Below are 17,918 nucleotides of genomic sequence, written 5' to 3'. Positions count from 1 at the left end.
GCTATTCATGCTCTTAAATCTACTGTTTTGATTTTAAACTTGATACTAATGAAATCTCTCTGACTGAAAAGAGATTGATTGGAAACAGTAAAGAAGAACTTTGCTGATCTGGTGAAAAAGAATAAGCCCGACTACATAGTTGAGGCTGGATAATCAGAGACAAAACAACAATAACAACATTCTTCCATGTCCAGCTTAATATGAATTTTCTCTTGTACCTTCCCAACAAAGGCCTGGCTCCAGAGGCTCATGAATTTGTCACTTCCAGATTAATTTGCTGTAATTCTTTGTATCTGACGCTGTTATAAAAACACTGTGAAAATTGTAGATAGTGGCTTAGGCTGCCGTGAACACATCAAATCTGTCTTGTGGTCCCTCCATTGCTTCCCAGTCCATTTCTGATGCCAGTTGGTTCCAACAGCCATTAATAGTTCTACTTTGGTACATTAGTGCTATATGGATGTTTCTGTTTGTGCTTTGTTAGTTTTATAAAAGCAATAATCAAAAGAGAATTAAAAAATAAAGAATGAAGAGTGGCATCTCCTTTCAACCAGGGAGAGCAAACTGAGGAATTACTAAAAGGGTTATCCCCAAAATAATTATCTAATAATCCCCAAGATTAGCTGCCTAGAATACATCAGCCAACTATGACATTAATCAAACTGGCTCCTTGATCGAGAGAGAAACCACCTCTCTCACACATTTAAATACATGTAAAGATACCCCCCAAATAAGAGTCTGTAATACAGCATCAGCAATTGTGGGGAGAGATCGCTTCACTCCATGGCTCCCTCACGTTAGTTATGGTGAGGGTAAGGGGACAAAAGAGGCCCCTGGGGTCTGGCAACAGCTGTAGGAAGGGAGGCTGATGTGGACCATACCATTTTAAAATTGAGAAAATGTTGAATTGATTTTAACTTAGTTTATTATGGTTATAATTTTCCATTTGAGAGGCTTGGTTTTTTACCAAGAAATCTATATATAAATAAGATGCAAGACAAAATAATGCAAGCTAGACCACAGTGCATTTGTAAATTGCTTTTAGAGTGATCACATTTTTCTAGAGTATTTTTTAAATGAAAACTCTGTGAGTTGTTACAAATCAACTTGTATAACATATGTTGAAAAAAGAGAGGGAAGTTTTCTATGGAAGGAATATTTCTCCTTTTTGAGACTCTTTAATTTCACCGTAACTTGTATCTATGGTAGTCTCAAAGAAACTAATTTAGGTACAGTATCTACATAACTTTAGCTTTTAGAACAAAAAATAGTTTAGAACAGCATGAGGAATATGCATATAATCTCTGAAATCAATCTAAAATGTTTCACTGAAAAATTCAGGTTCTTCCAATATTCTGTACATAATCTCATCAGGTATCTGTCACTTCCCCCCAGAAAAACCAAATATATATTTTTGAAATATAATTCCGCTAGCATAGCCTAATTTTTTAACTGCCTGCCTGTTTTTTTTTTTCTTTCTGTGCAAGATTTTACTTACAGGACAATTTGATAAATATCTCTGTGTTCTTCTTCGAGTGATTGCTCATATCCATTCCAGTTAGGTGTGTGCACCGCGCGTGCACATTAGTCGGAAAACTTTTACCCTAGCAACTCAGTGGGCCGGCAGGTCGCCCCCTAGAGTGGCACCGTCATGGTGCTCGATATATACCCCTGCCGGCCCACCCGCTCCTCAGTTCCTTCTTACCGCCCGTGTCGGTCGTTGGAACAGTGGAGCGCAGCTTAGCTGACCTCCACTTCCCTAGCTACTCATAGTTCTCGTATATAGTTATGCAGTTATAATCCTTTTATATATATATTTGTATAGTTATACGTTTTTTCTTTGCTAACATAGTTAGTTTAGTAATAGTTAGCGGGGTTCAGGAAGTAGCCCCTTCCCTGCACCCGGTGCCGGAGCCCATGCACGGCTCACCGGGTTTTAAAATGGGCTCGGCCTGCCAGAAGCCGATGCCGAAGGGAGATCCACACGACTCCTGTTTGAAGTGCCTCAGAGAATCACACTTGACAGCTAAGTGCCCCATTTGCAAGGCTTTTAAGCCGAGAACAAAAAGGAGTGGGACTTTCACTTACCCCTCCAGCTTGGCACCGAGCGATGATCAAGCAGCTGGCAGAAGTGCCTCCTCGGCACCGGACCCCGCCGGTACTGCCAAGGCCTTTCGGCACCGGCCATCGCCGGCACCGAAGTCGACTCCGCACCGCTCCCTTCCTCCGAGGTCGAGAGAGCCTACAATTCCTGCTGGTGCCTGACGGCTCCCCGGCAAGTGCCGTGGTTGAGCCCCCTGCTCCTGTTGCTTCCGTGCCACCTGCATCGTAGCCAGAGAGCTCGTCTAAGTCGGATTGCCCGGCACTGACACCTGCAGAGGCACCGATGACATCGGCACCGTCGATTCCAGTCCCCTAGGGCCATTGAATCCAGTGCCTGACGGCTCCCCGGCACGCGCCGTGGTTGAGCTCCCTGCTCCTGCTGCTTCCGTGCCAACTGCACCGCAGCCAGAGAGCCTATCTAAGTCGGATCGCCCGGCACCGACACCTACCGAAGCTCTGACGATGTCGGTACCTTCGATCCCGGTCCCACGAGAGCCGTCGAATCCGGTGCCTGACAGCTCCCCAGTATGCACCGTGGTTGAGCCTGCTGTTCCCTCTACGCCGGAGACATTACCAACGGCGAGGGATCTCATTGCCATGACAGAGTCGATGCTGCCTGACCCCGGCACCGCCGGTGCGGGTAATAGTCTCTTCATATGACCATCCTCTGTCAGCACAGCAGAGCGGCACCGTTCATGATCACGGTCCCGCAGACGCTCCAGGTCCCGTCGGCACACCCAACACCACTTGCAGTCCCAGTGCTGTTTTCCTCATCGGTACTGGTCGCACTCACCGCACTGGTCGGTATCCCGTTCGCCGACCCGCTACTATCGGCACTGTTCCGAATCCCGGCACCGCGACAGGTACCGTGACTCCCGTAGCCTCTCCCCGAGCCTCGAGATCTCGGTCAACCTCCCGGCACCGTTCTGGTTGCAGGTCTGGATCTCATTCCAGGTACCGGTACGCCTCCCAGTGCCGGTCCCTGGTGCCGAGTTGGGCAAGGTCCGATAGAGTCAGAGACTCTGCCCATGCCTTTTTTTTTTAGTACCTCCATGGCCATCCAGACACGCATCCGTGTCATCCCACATGCACAGATCTTATGCTCAGGACCACGATTCTGATACGCCCCCCGACAACCTGAGGTGGAGGAGGTCCCAGAGGTAGAGGACCCGATATGGTGCCCTCTAAGGGGTACGACTACTCGTCTGTCCGCTCTCCTCTCTGCTCACTAGTCTTTCAGTCTGTTAAGGAGAGGTATTGGCATGGCCAGCGGGCGCCAGCCCCGAAACCGAAGGAGGTTTGGCGAATGAACCTACTTGGCCGCCGGGTGTACTCTGCAAAGGCCCTGCAGCTCTGGGTAGCAAAGCAACAATCCTTGCTTAGCTGCTATAATTATAGCACCTAGGTGAAGGTAGTTTTAGTTTATGGAGTTTCTCCCTCAAAACTCCCGCCAAGAGTTCGCTGCCGTCTTGGAGGATGGGGGAAAAAGGTACCCAGAGCGTCCCTCCAGGCCTCGTTGGACGCAGCAGACTCAGCAGCCAGGACTCTGGCCTTTGGGGTCGCCATGAGGTGCATCTCATGGCTTCAGGTTTCAAACCTCCGGCCGGAGCTGCAGTATGCCATTCAGGACTTACCCTTTGTTGGTAAAGGCCTCTTCGCGGCAAAGACAGCCCCAGGCTGCGAAGCCTGATGGACAATAGGGTCCTAATGCGCTCTCTCAGCATGCATATGCCAGCGACCAAACGCAGGCCTTTCTGTCCCCAGCCGCCATACTCTGTGCCTAGCCAGAGACAGGACTTTGGCAAACGGCGAGGCCAAGGTGGTCACAGACAAACGTCAGGACCCCTAAAGAGCCAAGGTCAAGGTCCCTCGCAATTACCACTGGGACCAAAGACGAACCTTCCAAGGTGCACCTGAGGGCGGTGTACCAGTCACAGGCTGGGATCCCAATCCCGCTTTCTCCTGGCGTGGCCCCAGTTAATTTCAGATCGCTGGGTCCTGCGCATGGTGGAGCATGGGTACCACCTCTAATTTTTTCCAACCCTGTCCCCCTTCAGGGACCCCTCTCACGAGCAATTCCTCGTACAAGAGGTGCAGACGCCGACGGACGAAAGGGGCAAGGGGGTTTACTCTCGTTATGCCCTAGTCCCCCACTCGAACGGAGGTCTCAGACCTTCCTAGTCCTGCGCGGACTCAACCAGTTTAGGATAAGGTTGAAGTTCCGCATGGTATCCCTGGGAACCATTATCCTATCCTTGCCTCCTGGGGACTGCTATGCCGCCCTCGATATGAAGGACGCGTACTTTCACAACGCCATCTTCCCTCCGCACAGGAGATACCTCTGCTTTCTAGCCAACCGTCAGTACTTCTGGTTTACGGTCCTACTGTTTGGCCTTTCCGCAGCCCCACAGGTATTGACCAAGTATATGGCCATAGTCGCCGCCTACCTTCGCTGATGTCGGATATGCGTTTTTCCATATCTGGACGATTTGCTTATCCGAGGAGACTCCGAGACACAAACCACTCAGCACGTGGGCATCGTCACGGTCTTATTCACAGGTCTAGGCCTGATGATTACTATAGAGCAATCCACTCTGGTTCCCACGCAGAGGTTGGACTTCCTAGGGGCTATCCTGGTCTCCGACCTAGCCGGAGCCTGCTTATCACAGCCGCGGTTTTAGGCGATGGCAACAATCATCTGAGGTCTGCAGACTTTCCCAACGACCTCGGCTCGCACTTGTCTCAGTCTTCTGGGTCCATGGCTGCCCGCAAGTTTGTAACCAAACACGCCAAGCTCTGCCTCCATCCTCTCCAAGTCCGGCTCACCTCGGCGTATCTCCCGGAGAGGGAGCCAATGGTCATGGTAGTCACCGTTCCCTCGAGCACCTTAGGCTCCCTAGAGTGGTGGCTAACTCCCTCCCTGGTGTGGGCAGGGATGCGGTTCCATCCGCCCCAGCCCTCACTGCCCCTGACGACGGACGCGTCATCTCTCTGCTCGAGTGCTCATGGTCACCTCCGAGCTTAAGGCCTTTGGTCTTCTCGAGAGCTGGCATTCCACATCAATGCCCCAAAAAATGAGAGTAGTCCACCTGGCGTGCCAGGGGTTCCAGCGGCAGCTGCGAAGCCGTGGTATCTCGGTGTTTACAGCCAACACAACGGCCATGTGCTTCATAAATAACCAGGGAGGGACATGGTCCTCCCCCCTTTTGTCAGGAGGCCATCCATTTCTGGGACTTTTGCATGACCCACTTGATGGAGCTGGTGACGTCCTTTCTCCCAGGCGTTCGGAACGCCTTGGCGCTTTGACTCAGCAGGTCTTTCCTGTCTTACGAGTGGTCACTCTGCCCCATGTGAGGCGTTCTGCTTTCCAGAAGTGGAGATTTTTCCTCACATAGACCTGTTCGCTCACCGCGAGAGCAGAAAATGCCAGATGTTATGCTCCTTCCAAGGTCTCTCCTCGGGATCGATCTTGGACGCATTCCTGATACCGTGGAAAGGCCAACTCCTTTATGCCTTCCCACTGTTCCCACTGGTTCATTAGGTCCTACTCAAACTCCGCAGGGGCAGAGCACGCATCATCATGATCACTCCAGCGTGGTCCAGGCAGCACTGATATACCACGTTGCTCGGCCTGTCAATAACCAACCCAATTACCCTGCCACCCCACCCGGACCTCATCACTCAGGGCCACGACAGACTTCGTCACCCGGACCTGCAGCCTCTTCGCCTCACGGTGTGGCTGCTGCGTAACTGAGCCGGGGTGGCAGGAAGCCTTCCACCTGGTCAACGTACCTGGCCGAGTGGAAGCGTTTCTTCTACAGGTGCAATACGCTCGATCTTGCTCCTACTGAGGTCTCGATCCCCTCTATTTGGCCTGCCTCTGGCCTTCAGCAGCAGGACCTGGCGGTATCATCGCTGAGGGTACACTTGGCAGCCATCTCTACCTTCCAGCCAGGCTAAGGTGGACGTTCCGTGTTCTCACACTCTATGGGTTCGAGGTCCCTCAAGGGCTTGGAGCGCTTGCACCCTCGGGTGCGCCGCCGAGCCCCAACCTGGGACCTCAACCTAGTTTTAACCAGACTTATGTCTCCCCCATTCGAGCCGTTCGCGACCGGCCCTCTGCTATACCTGTCTTGGACGACAACTTTCCTCGTAGCTGTTACATCGGCCAGACGAGTCTCCAAGCTCAGAGCTCTTACGGTGGTTCCACCGTACAATAGGTTTCACAAAGACAAGGTGCAGTTATGACCACACCCAGCTTTCCTCCCTAAGGTGGTTTCGGCCTTTCATGTTACCCACAGCTCAACGCAATGGGCGCAACAATTGCACTCCCTGGACATCTGTAGAGTGCTCGCATTTATATTGTGCTGACAGAACCATTTCATAAGGTGCCCCAGCTCTGTCACGGTAGCAGACCAAAGGGAAGGCTTGCTTGTTTTCCTCTCAGAGGATCTCATCTTGGGTGATGGCGTACATCTGCACTTGTTATGATTTGGCTCATATTTCCCCAAGCCACATCACGGTGCATTCTACCAGGGCTCAGGCTTCATCTGCCGCCTTGCTGGCTCGTGTTCCTACCCACGAGATCTGTCACGCAGCTCCATTGGTCCTCGGTCCATACCTTTGCTTCGCAGTATGCCCTGGTTCAACAGTCAAGAGATGCTGTAGCCTCTGGCTCAGCAGTTTTCATTCTGCCACATTTCACTCCGACCCCACCGCCTACGTAAGGCTTGGGATTCACCTAACTGGAATGGATATGAGCAATCACTCGAAGAAGAAAAGACGGTTACTCACCTTAGTAACTGTTGTTCTTCGAGATGTGTTGCTCATATCCATTCCACACCCGCCCTCCTTCCCCACTGTCGGAGTAGCCGGCAAGAAGGAACTGAGGAGCGGGTGGGCCAGCAGGGGTATATATCGAGCACCATGATGGCGCCACTCTAGGGGGCGACCTGCCGGCCCACTGAGTTGCTAGGGTAAAAATTTTCCGACGAATGTGCACGCGCGGCGCACACACCTAACTGGAATGGATATGAGCAACACATCTCGAAGAACAACAGTTACAAAGGTGAGTAACCGTCTTTTATGTTGCATCTGTTTTGCCCACTTGTTGCATCTTGTATTTAGGCCATAATCCTGAAACTGACTTCATGGGTAGCTTGTGCAAAGGCAGTTGCATGTTTGAGTCCTTGAGTCCCAATCTTCCAAAGACCTATGTACATGCTTAACTTTATTCACTGTGACCAGTTCCATTAAGAACATGCAGTTTTGGGTCTTAGATTATAATCTTTTGGGGCAGGGTCTGTCACTTCCTATTTGTCTTTACCTGGTTGAACCCACCAGGCACTGCTGGATGACAAATAATGATAATCAATAGTTATATACAGGCAAGTAATTTTATGATTTAAAGCATTCAAACTCACAAGCTTAAAACCAATATATATTACAAATATAGACTTTGTTTTATGTTTTCCTTATTTGAACTTGGCTGCAAGTCAAGGGCTCCCAGAAACACTGTTCTCATATTATTGATCCTTTGTGGTAAAATTTAAAAATAAAAATCATAAATAGAAAACAATAAAATGTTGATTGTGTATTCAGTTTTGGTAGACTAATATTTCTACTTAAGCTTTCATGCTCTTCAAAGTTGTCCTGATGATAGCTAGGATTAGGAGATAACCATCTCATAGCATCTAGGAGGGTTACTGTTTCACTCGCAATAGTTGAATACAGATTAACCATAGTTGCCTTAATGATAATATTAAACATAGATTTTCATAATTTTTTTCATTTTTTGTGGAAAGTGCAAATATGAAACTTAGATACATGCCAAATGAGGTTATCTGTATATCTGAAGTAACCTTTCCTTGAGAGAAATGAAATAACTTAAAATAGTAATAATAAAACCTATACACAAGCCTTGTATCAGGTTATGAATCCAACTATGACAGATACTTTTGCAACATTTATCAATACAACTAGTATCCACTCCACTTGAAATATATTGAGCAAAATTTTCAAAAGCACGAAAGTGATTTAGGTTCCTAATTCACTTAGGTGCTTCTGAAAACTCTCACTTATATGTACAGCATGGTATGAAACTTTATATTTTTCCTTACTTTTAATACATTTCTCTGAAAAGTTGAGTGTTAAATAGTCTTTCTTTTTTATATTATTAGGATGTATTTAGTTTTCAAGTGTCTCCTAACATAAATCCTGTCAAGTTGAATGAATTGGCAATCCGAAAACGTTTGACTATCCATGGAAAGGAAGACGAAGTTGATCCTTCTGACTATGTGTTGCAAATTAGTGGAAGACTGGAATATATTTTTGGTGACCACCCATTAATTCAGTTCCAGGTATTGACATTTTTTGAATTCTAAATTTAAGACAAAAGTGGGTTCTGCCTGGAAACAAGGAAAATTAATTCACAATTATGCTGGAATAACTTCTGGTTGAGGAATTAATTCTTTTGGAACAGCTGGGTTATTTATTTTAGAATTGTTGTTGACCACAAAAATAAATTGTTGTTTCAAAGAAAATTTCACAAGGATTATCATGCTGAGAAGTAGAATGTATTTCCCACATGAAGATATTTTATCTTGCTTATTAGAGCCGATTTAGCATTATATCATGATTCAGAGAATGACAACATTAGAATATTAAAAATAAGGTTGACAGCTTTTTTTTTTTTTCCTCTCTCCATAATCACACTAGTTCAGATTGAATTGTTGTCATAAGCTTAGACAATTTTTTGGTCAGTTTGTCTCAACTTTAAATTTTAGACATGAGCCAAATTATCAGCTGGTGTTAGTCAGTAAAGCTCCACTGACTTTAGTGGAACTATGCAAGTTTACATCAGTTGAGAATCTGGCCCATTATTTTACACATATAACTATAAAATCGGTTTTATTTGGATGGTTATTTTGTTTCTCAGGTGACAGTACCTCTCAAATTTATAATAATAATTCATGCCAAAGGCTTTTTTTCTTCCTGTAAAACAATAGTGTATCTGCACTGCTGCTGTCTCATTATATACACTTCAAGTGCATTCTCTGTGACTCTCACGGTAATGAGAGAAGTTTCACATTAGTGCTTAAACTAATACCCTTTTTCTATGAATTTTCCTTCCAAATGCAATAATTTTCAGGAGTTAATTGCTCCAAATTTGGGTCTGACATAGCTTGTGACATCACATAGTATTTAGAAATCACAGAGGTGTCAGGTTTATCAGAAGAGAAAATATCAGCTTGTAACAACTATTTTCTGTCTGGCTTCAGTATATCCGTAAGTGTGTGATGAACAGGATTCTTCCTCACCTGACACTGGTTGAGTGTTGCAGCATAAAGAAAATGTGTGAACAGGAGATGATTGCCACAGAAGGTGCCATAAACCGAAAATCATCCAATCTTCCTCTTCCTCTGCCACCAAAAAAAACACGAACAGTTACTGTAAGTTGATAAGGAGAACATTTACTAACAAAAATAACTTAAGACACGCCACTGATGACTTTTTTTTCTTTATGTATGTTTTTCCTCTCATACTTCTTTCCCAAGAGTCTCCTATTGTTGTTCAAGATATTGCATCAAGGATAAGAGGCCTTGTAGCCTTTACCTTGTCCTTTCCATTTTGATTCTTTTACCCTTTTCCAAATTAATGCCTCTTTTCCACTATTACTGTCACTACTTTTTACTACAAGCCAGAAGAGCAGGTGATTACCTGTAACTAACCAGGGGAGAAGTTGCATGAGGGAACGATTGAGTCCACAGGTTCAACTGCATGCCTGCTCTTCATCAGCTGCAGTCTTGCATCTGCTTCTTAACTCAGATTTGCTGCACAGTACTGCCACTTCAATAAACTCTGAAATATTTTTACTAATTCTTAATATCATGTCTGACAATTGGATTTTTTTTTAAATGTTATCAGTCTATGTTCATTAAACTGCTATCCTCAGAATGTGATTGCAATTTATATATGTGTAAATTCTGGGAACAAGGAGAGACTTTGTTCAGTGATACAGGAGTTAATTACTGCAAAGTTTTTTGTGTTTTTGTTTTTAAATAGCTTGTATGTATGTGAGGTGAATAGGTTTGAAACTTAAAGGAGGTAACATTTATTATTCTGATTTGTCAACCATCACAGCAGGCATATTTTAGTCCCAAGATGTGGTTTACATGTGTTATTTCCTTTCCTGCTCCCTCAGCGCATCTGAAATGGTCTTATGGCTATGATAGCTGAATTTTCATTCATTCATTCATTTTTTTTAATTCTTATTAATTAGTTTAAATATTTAATCATGCATTTTTAGCTTTATCCATAAATATTGCAGAACTATTTAACACGTAAAATACTAGATCACTAAATTGTATTTAAAAAAAGACTTCCACATTTCTGTTTTACTTGCAGCAGCTGACTCACAGTGTGTGGGATATGAGCAACCCTTTCAAGATTATGCTGTTAAAGGGTAATAAGTTGAACACAGAAGAAACTGCCAAAGTAAGTAATGTAGAGCCTAGTATCTGGAGACGTTCTTGTGACTGACCATTTTAATTTGCAAAGTGTTTAGTGAATGTCTGCTCATAAAAGCTCCAGTTCAGCAAGTGTTTTAAGCAATATGCACGTGAATAGTCCCAGTTGCACTACCCACCTGCCTAAAGTAAGATACGTGCTTTAGTGCCGGGTCTAATTTGTCCCTGATTTTCAGCAATTTTTTTTCTAATGTTTGGTGCGATCTTGACACAAAAGGTATGTATTCAGATCAAGCTATTGTGATATAGACATGTATGCCTTATACACGAGCACAAATTAAATATGAATGCATTTCTGATTCAGCACTAGATATATAGTGTTTTATGTAGCTCTGATTAAACTGTATCTTGTATAAAAGCTAAGGGTCTAGATCACATGCTGCTGTGTAATCTATCCTGTTTTTAATATTCTAAACACGCTGAACATAGCAAAAATTGCAACAGCACTTCCGGTAAAACTGTAGATGGCTACATCACAGACCACAAGTTGTTAACACATGGGAATTTATTGCACAGTCCCACAGAATTACATAAAGACCTTACAAACTCTTTGCCTCTGAAACAGAACAGCATGAATTTTCCTAATTTGTTTAGATGACAATTAAATAAAGAATAATCATACTGAGGCCTGGTCTACACTATAGAGTTAGGTTAATGTAAGCTGCCTTAAGTATCTGAGCACCTTACTTGTACAATGAATATCAAGAGTAAATTCTCTTGTCAACATCATGCAGTCTCTGGCTCTTCTTCCATTTTAGGTTTCAATATATATTTATTTATTTTTTTAGAGCCAAATATGAGAGGAAATTTTCTATCCAAAGCAAGATAGCTTTTAACAGAAACTAATTCACAACTACTGTCTGTCCAACTTCTCAAACTTATTTTAGTTTCATTCATGTACTTAGATACACACCATAGTGCCTCATAAAGTATCATAGATCTCATAATTGGCTGAAAACTTCAGAAAACCACATTCTACATTTTAATTATGGAGCTTTAAGCAAAACCAACTTATCATCTCTTCATTCTTAAAATGAGTCATTAGTAAATCTCAAAAGATTTGATGATATGGTGCTAATAAAACCCTCAAAGCTCCTATGCTTATCTGAACCTTTGGGGCTTGGACTGGGAACCTTCAGAGGTAAGGATCTATTTTGAAATTTCTGGCATTTCTTCTTTTGGCATGAACACAAATACTATGACAACAGCTTCTAAGTTGCCTTGAAATAGATCCGTATTCCTGGTTCTTTGCTTCTAATGAATGACTGAAATATACTCTTATCTTGAAATTTTGATCTTTTTGTTACAACGGAATGCTCCCTGAACTTTCTGATAATTCCACAGTGATCCTACATCATTTCTTATCACACATGGAGGAGGAGGAACTTGCTAGTGTTGCTGTTCCACTAGCTCAGGTGTTGCTGATTCATGCATGTATGCACAGTGTTTTATTACATTGCTTTTTCATGGCCTAGTTTACTACAAAGTTTAGATTAAATTATTCTGAACATGCTAAAAATACATTTGACTCATGGCGAGCAGGCAGAACAGAAGTCTAGATTTTAAAAATAGAAAAAAGTCTAACTTCAGTAATTTTGGATTATTTGTTTTTTCACAACTTTGATGTAACAAATTGTGACAGGCTCTTCCACAAATACAGAATTGGAGTACAATTCTATATCTTCAGTTTAAATGCTAGAAAATAAGGAAAACACAGGTATAGTTTCTATTGACCAAATGTCAATATCTTCTTCCTCTTATAGGCTCTAACCTCTGTTTGGTTTTTCCACAGTTTTAAAATTTCAATTTTGTCTCTGAAGTTCCGGTTCTTTAATTAGATTAGGCCAGATTTGCACTGAGATTTTGACACTAGTTTCACGACCCCACTCTATTCTATAGATTCTTATACAACTCTTATCACTGTAGAATCTGAATGCTTTCCAATAGTGCACTATCATCTGTCATATGTGGTTTGTTCTCTTTCTCCCTAGAGTAGGGGTGGGCAAACTACGGTCCGTGGGCTGGATCCGACCCCTCAGGGCTTTGGATCCGGCCTGTGGGATTGCCACCTCCATGGCACTACGGGCCCCATGCCGCTCCCAGGAAGCGGCGGACACCATGTCCCTACGGCCCCTGCAGGAGGGGTTGCAGAGGGCTCTGCGCACTGCTCTTGCCTGTGGGTATCTCCCCCGAAGCTCCCATTAGCTGGGAATGGGGAACTGTGGCCAGTGGGAGCTTCGGGGAAGGTACCCACAGGCAAAAGCAGCACGTGGAGCCCTCTGCCTCGCATCTCCCAGGGATCTCAGGGACGTGGTGCTGGCTGCTTCCGGGAGCGGCACAGGGCCACCCCAGAGCTGCTCCAGGTACGTGGCACTGGGCTGGAGCCCAAACCCCTCTTGTATCCCACCTCCCTGCCCTGAGCCCCTTGCTGCACCTCTCCTGCACCCTGAACCCACTGCCACACCTCACACCCCTCCTGCACCCCAACCTACTGCCCTGAGCCTCCTGCTGCACCCCACACCCCTCCCACACTCTGCCCCTCTCCGCTGAGCCCCCTTATACACCCCACACCCCTCCTCTGCCCCCAACCCCTTTCCCTGAGCCCCTTCCTGCACACCATACCATCTCTGACACTCTGCACTCCCTCCCGCACCCCAAACCCCTGCCCCAGCACTGCATGCAATTTCCTCACCCAGATGCGGCCCTCGGGTCAAAAAGTTTGGCCACCCATGCCTTAGAAGGAAAATTGTGTGTGCTGTTCCGGGTTTTGGTTTTGGTAAGGTTTTGTTTTGAGGTTTTATTTTCCTGTGTCTTGAGAGAAAGTGAGATTGAAGGCTTGCAATTGGAACGGAAGGTGAAGTGGGTTGTAAAGGTCCTTAATTAATGTGGGAGTTCATTCCACAGTCTCCAACCAGCCCCTGAGAAAGCAGTCTCCTGCACAGATGAACTGTGCCTTTATAGTACAAAGTTCCATAGTGGCTGAGGAGCTGAGTTGTTGACCATGGTTCTCATCTCAGAGCTTTAGGTGATCTTTGAGGTACACAAGCCCAAGCTATTGAGCACCTGGAAGATAAAGCCGGAACTCTACTCAACAATGAGAGAGCCCCATGACTTGAGGTCTGTAAACCCAAGTCAGCTGGCCCAGGCCAGATACAGGTTTTTCTTTGCTGTGTAGACATACCCTGAGAGAGGAACAGGGACTTAATCATGAGCCTCTACCACAACAATAATAGTCTGTAGAGCAGACTCATTTTATCCCTCTCTTTAAGAGGTCTCAGTGCCACTATATGGGACAGAACACCACACCCAAAAGGTGTGTGGGTTACATACTTCCCCTAGCTGAGGAAGCGCAGCCCGGGCTTCAGAGACTTCCTAGTTGAAATCCCGGATGAGCCCCCACTTGTAACGCCAACAGACCCCGGTCGTTGGTGGGGGACCTCTGGAGCTTAGTGCATGAGGCTCTTCAGCATGAGCTAAAAGCCAACTGGCTGTTAGGAAAGGCTGTAGAGCAGGCTCACTGTCTCTCTCTTTAAGTAGTCTCGGTGCCACTAGATGGGACAAAACACCACACCCAGAAGGTGCGTGGGTTACACCATCTCAATACAAATTCCTGTAGCCCCTGCCATGTGTCTGAGTTGGGACAGTAGAGTTCTGTGGCTGGCCATATTGAATGTTTACCTGGTATTTGTTTTCCTGATTAGAAGTAAAGAATTACCAGAAATCTCACCAGGCAGCTCTAAGATTTCCTTTTCGGTGCTGTAGATCTAAGTAGGTGAAATAAAGAACCAGCCTGAACTCTGAGGCCTGGTCTACCCTAAAAAGGTAGGTTGACATAACCTCAGTGTAGATGTAGGTATGTTGACAGAAGAACATTTCTGTCGACCTAGCTACCAGCACTGAGGGAGGTGATGTTCCTTTAGCAAAAGAAAACCTTGTTCTGTTGGTTTAGGCTGCATCTGTGCTACTGGGTTATGCCAGCATAGCTATGGTGCCCTAGCTATGCCACTATAGTCCCTGTAGACATGGTCTTACCCAAAAGTCTAAAGAAAATGTTTATAAGTTCAGGAAAATTAGATTAACTTAAGTTTGATTTAAAAATTGTATTTCTGTTTACATGCAATTGCTGCAGAGGAAGTGGCATAATACTCTGGGAGAGGCTGTTATCCTGGTATTTCTTTCTGGACCGGAAATAAGGAATTGTCAGAAATCTCACCAGGGAGTCTTTAAGATTTCCTTCACAGTTTTACAGACCTGAATAATTTGGATAAGCATCTGAACTTTTTGAAGTTCACCCAAGTCATCACTACCCTTACCATGCATTTAATTCTGTCAAGAACTGAATTGTAAATCCACATATATATTTTTGCTTTTTTCTAATGGGTTTTCAAGGCAACAGTTTCAATGGGAATATATAAGATTTTTAAAATAAAAAGGGGGAAAACACCCCATCATGAGTTTACTTTTTTGTATCCAGATTTCGTAGTTGTTTTGCTTTAGCATGTGGGCTTTGTATAGAGCAAAAGGCTTACCTTGAATTCAAGTAGAAAAAGAAAACAAGGGTAATATTTTCGACCTGACGCCTTTCCAGAAAATATTTTAAAGGGAAGAAGTGAAGTTAATCCTCTTACTCATTATAGGCTCAAAAAAGAAGCGACTATAAAATACTGTCAGCACTTTTCTTCACATAGCTAAATACATATAGCTTTATCACTAACACGTTCAGTTTAATACTTATTCTGCCAACATGAGTTATGCGTGAGCACCAACAGTAATAGACACCAAAATGAAGTAATTTTTTTCAAGATTTGATTTAGTTTCCTGTACAGTGTATGCTTTTAGGTTAATAAATACTTTGTGTTTTTAATAGACCTGACCAGGATATGGAAATCACTTCCTGCAAAAAAAAAATATGGGTTTTTGAAATAAAAATATAATTCTAAATCAGGACAAAACATCGAAATGCAAAATTTCTCATGGGTATGGTTTTTGGCTTCCCAGTTGCCTGCTTAGAAGGCCCATTTCACTTGTGAAATTGACAAGAGCCTGACAGCGAGACAGAGAGCCCCAGTGCTCAGCCTCCCTTCTCCTCCCCTATCTCCAGGGCTGGAGAAGCTGTGATGCAAAGAGCGCTGGTGCTTGGCCTCAGCAGCCCTCTGGGAAAGCTTTTTTCAGTTTCAAATGAAATGACAAGAGCCTTCTAGGAGAACAACATTGGAGCTGTCAATTTGATTTTCCTGACATAAAGGAAATTTTCCGATGGAAATTTTTGATTTTGTGAAAAGGGCTTTTTTTCATCAGAGAATCATTTCAAAGAAAAACTTTTTCAACCAAGTCTTACGTTTTTAAGTAGTATTCTTGGCTTTGTGGAATGTTTTTGGATACTTTTCTGTGTCACCTCTATTACAGGTTCATGTCAGGGCTGGTCTTTTCCACGGAACTGAACTCCTTTGTAAGCCAATTGTAAGTGCAGAAATATCTGGGAGAAGTGAACATGTTTGGAATGAAACACTGGAATTTGAAATCAATGTCTGTGACTTGCCAAGAATGGCTAGGCTGTGCTTTGCAGTTTATGCTGTGATGGATAAAATGAAAACTAAAAAGTCAACCAAGACCATTAATCCCTCCAAATACCAGACCATCAGGAAAGCAGGAAAAGTGGTAATGTTTTTATTTGTTTTCCCGTAATGTACCTCTTAATGTACTGAGCAGTATATTTGTAGGCATTGTATTTTCTCACCTTGGAAATCTGAAACACAAATGAAAAAAATTGGTGACCTTAACTGAAGTAATGCTCAGTTAAAAAAGCAACTTATTTATGAACTGTCTAGTCTCAGGGAGCTTATTTAAACAAAAAAGGATAATTTTCCCTCCTTTTGTTAATTATTAGTGTTTATTTTTCTTTATCCTTTTTATTCTAGCAATTTTTTTTTAAATAAAGGGGTATTGTGAAAATCACATTTTAAAATCTTCATGTGTGTTATTAATGGCATCTTATATTAAAAGTAAAATTTTTAAAGAAAAAACTAATTTATTTCACATCATTTTTGTTTACTTTTTGCATTTCACTATTCAATTTTTGGTTTCCGTGTACTCAGACCAAGGCTGTGTACGTTCCCCAACACAGGGGAATATTCTTATTGGGTTTTGTAAAAGCTTTTGGCCCTCCCTACACACAGAAAAAGGCCATAAACTTAAAAGTAGTTGGCAATGTCTCTTTTTAAATGAGCTGAAGCTTTACAAATTATTAGTATTTGTGAAATTGTATTGACATCTTTTGAGCTCTGAACAGGATAGGTTTTTTTGTTTTTTTGTTTTATTCCTAGACCCGATCCAGAAAATCACATCTTTAACTTTCATTATTGAACTAAAGACAATGGGACTTAGGTACATGCTGAAAGTTGAGCATGTGCTGAATTGCTTTCCTGAATCAGAGTCTTAGTCTAGAACTATTTTTTTTTTTTTTTTTTACTCTTTATTTTTCTAGTTTTATGTCATTTATCATTTTAAAGTTTCAGATTTATTGTTAGGTTCCATTTAAACAATAAAATCTTTCCTTCAACAGCACTATCCTGTAGCCTGGGTAAATACCATGGTATTTGATTTTAAAGGACAGTTGAAGAGTGGAGACCTCTTACTGCACAGTTGGACATCATTTCCTGGTAAGGTTTGATTTTGTAATCCCGGGATTTGCTGTATACTCGTACTCAAGAGACTAAAGAACAACATTAATTTAGGATAAAGGAATATTAATTGTTTTTGGCTGCCATTATCACTGTTCCAAATAGGGAAAGAGAGAGCTAACATTATTATTGCATAAAATATGTCTATGTCCCCTCAGTAGTTAGCTCTGTTTTTCTTCTGATATTCTATGCAGTCTCCTTAGTCTGGTGTTTGTTAAACTTCAGTCCTTCTCTCAAAAAATACCAAATTTCTTGGGGATGTTTCTTGTTTAGTTTGGAAATTCGTTATATCCTTGAAGTGTTATCCATTACTGAATAAGGACACTTTAAAAATGGCAATGACTATTATTTCTAGCAATTTATAATGTTTGCCATCTTTAAGATGCCATTATATTTTCATTGTTTCTGTTGGTTCAGATTCCTATGCCATAAAAAGCAGATGATTGTTTTGGTTAGAATGAAGAGTGGCATCTAGATTTCATATTGTTTTATAAGCAACCTGTATATTTCAGTGAAGGAAATGTTATTATAATAAATTTCAATCCATGTGGTTTTTATCAACTGACTGAAAGTTAATTGCATTGTCATGTCATATATATTACAGAGT

The 17,918-nt window shown here is 43.2% G+C and overlaps 1 protein-coding gene across 5 annotated transcripts in view; it reads left to right on the top strand.

The window, feature by feature from the left end:
* The window catches only part of PIK3CB (phosphatidylinositol-4,5-bisphosphate 3-kinase catalytic subunit beta), a 223,008-nt gene that overhangs the window by 139,027 nt on the left and 66,063 nt on the right, over positions 1–17,918 (top strand). For all 5 annotated transcript variants that reach the window (XM_050964001.1, XM_050964000.1, XM_050963998.1 and 2 more), the window contains 5 exons: positions 8,283–8,462; positions 9,384–9,554; positions 10,510–10,599; positions 16,038–16,289; positions 17,194–17,290. In XM_050964001.1, the coding sequence (XP_050819958.1) occupies positions 8,283–8,462; positions 9,384–9,554; positions 10,510–10,599; positions 16,038–16,289; positions 17,194–17,290 (790 nt within the window). The remainder of the gene's footprint in view (positions 1–8,282; positions 8,463–9,383; positions 9,555–10,509; positions 10,600–16,037; positions 16,290–17,193; positions 17,291–17,918) is intronic.

The sequence above is a fragment of the Gopherus flavomarginatus genome, chromosome 8 (genome assembly GCF_025201925.1).
Source record: "Gopherus flavomarginatus isolate rGopFla2 chromosome 8, rGopFla2.mat.asm, whole genome shotgun sequence".
In the NCBI taxonomy this organism is placed as follows: domain Eukaryota; kingdom Metazoa; phylum Chordata; order Testudines; family Testudinidae; genus Gopherus; species Gopherus flavomarginatus.
Note: the sequence above shows the minus strand (reverse complement) of the source record. Positions and strands in the feature narration are given on the sequence as shown.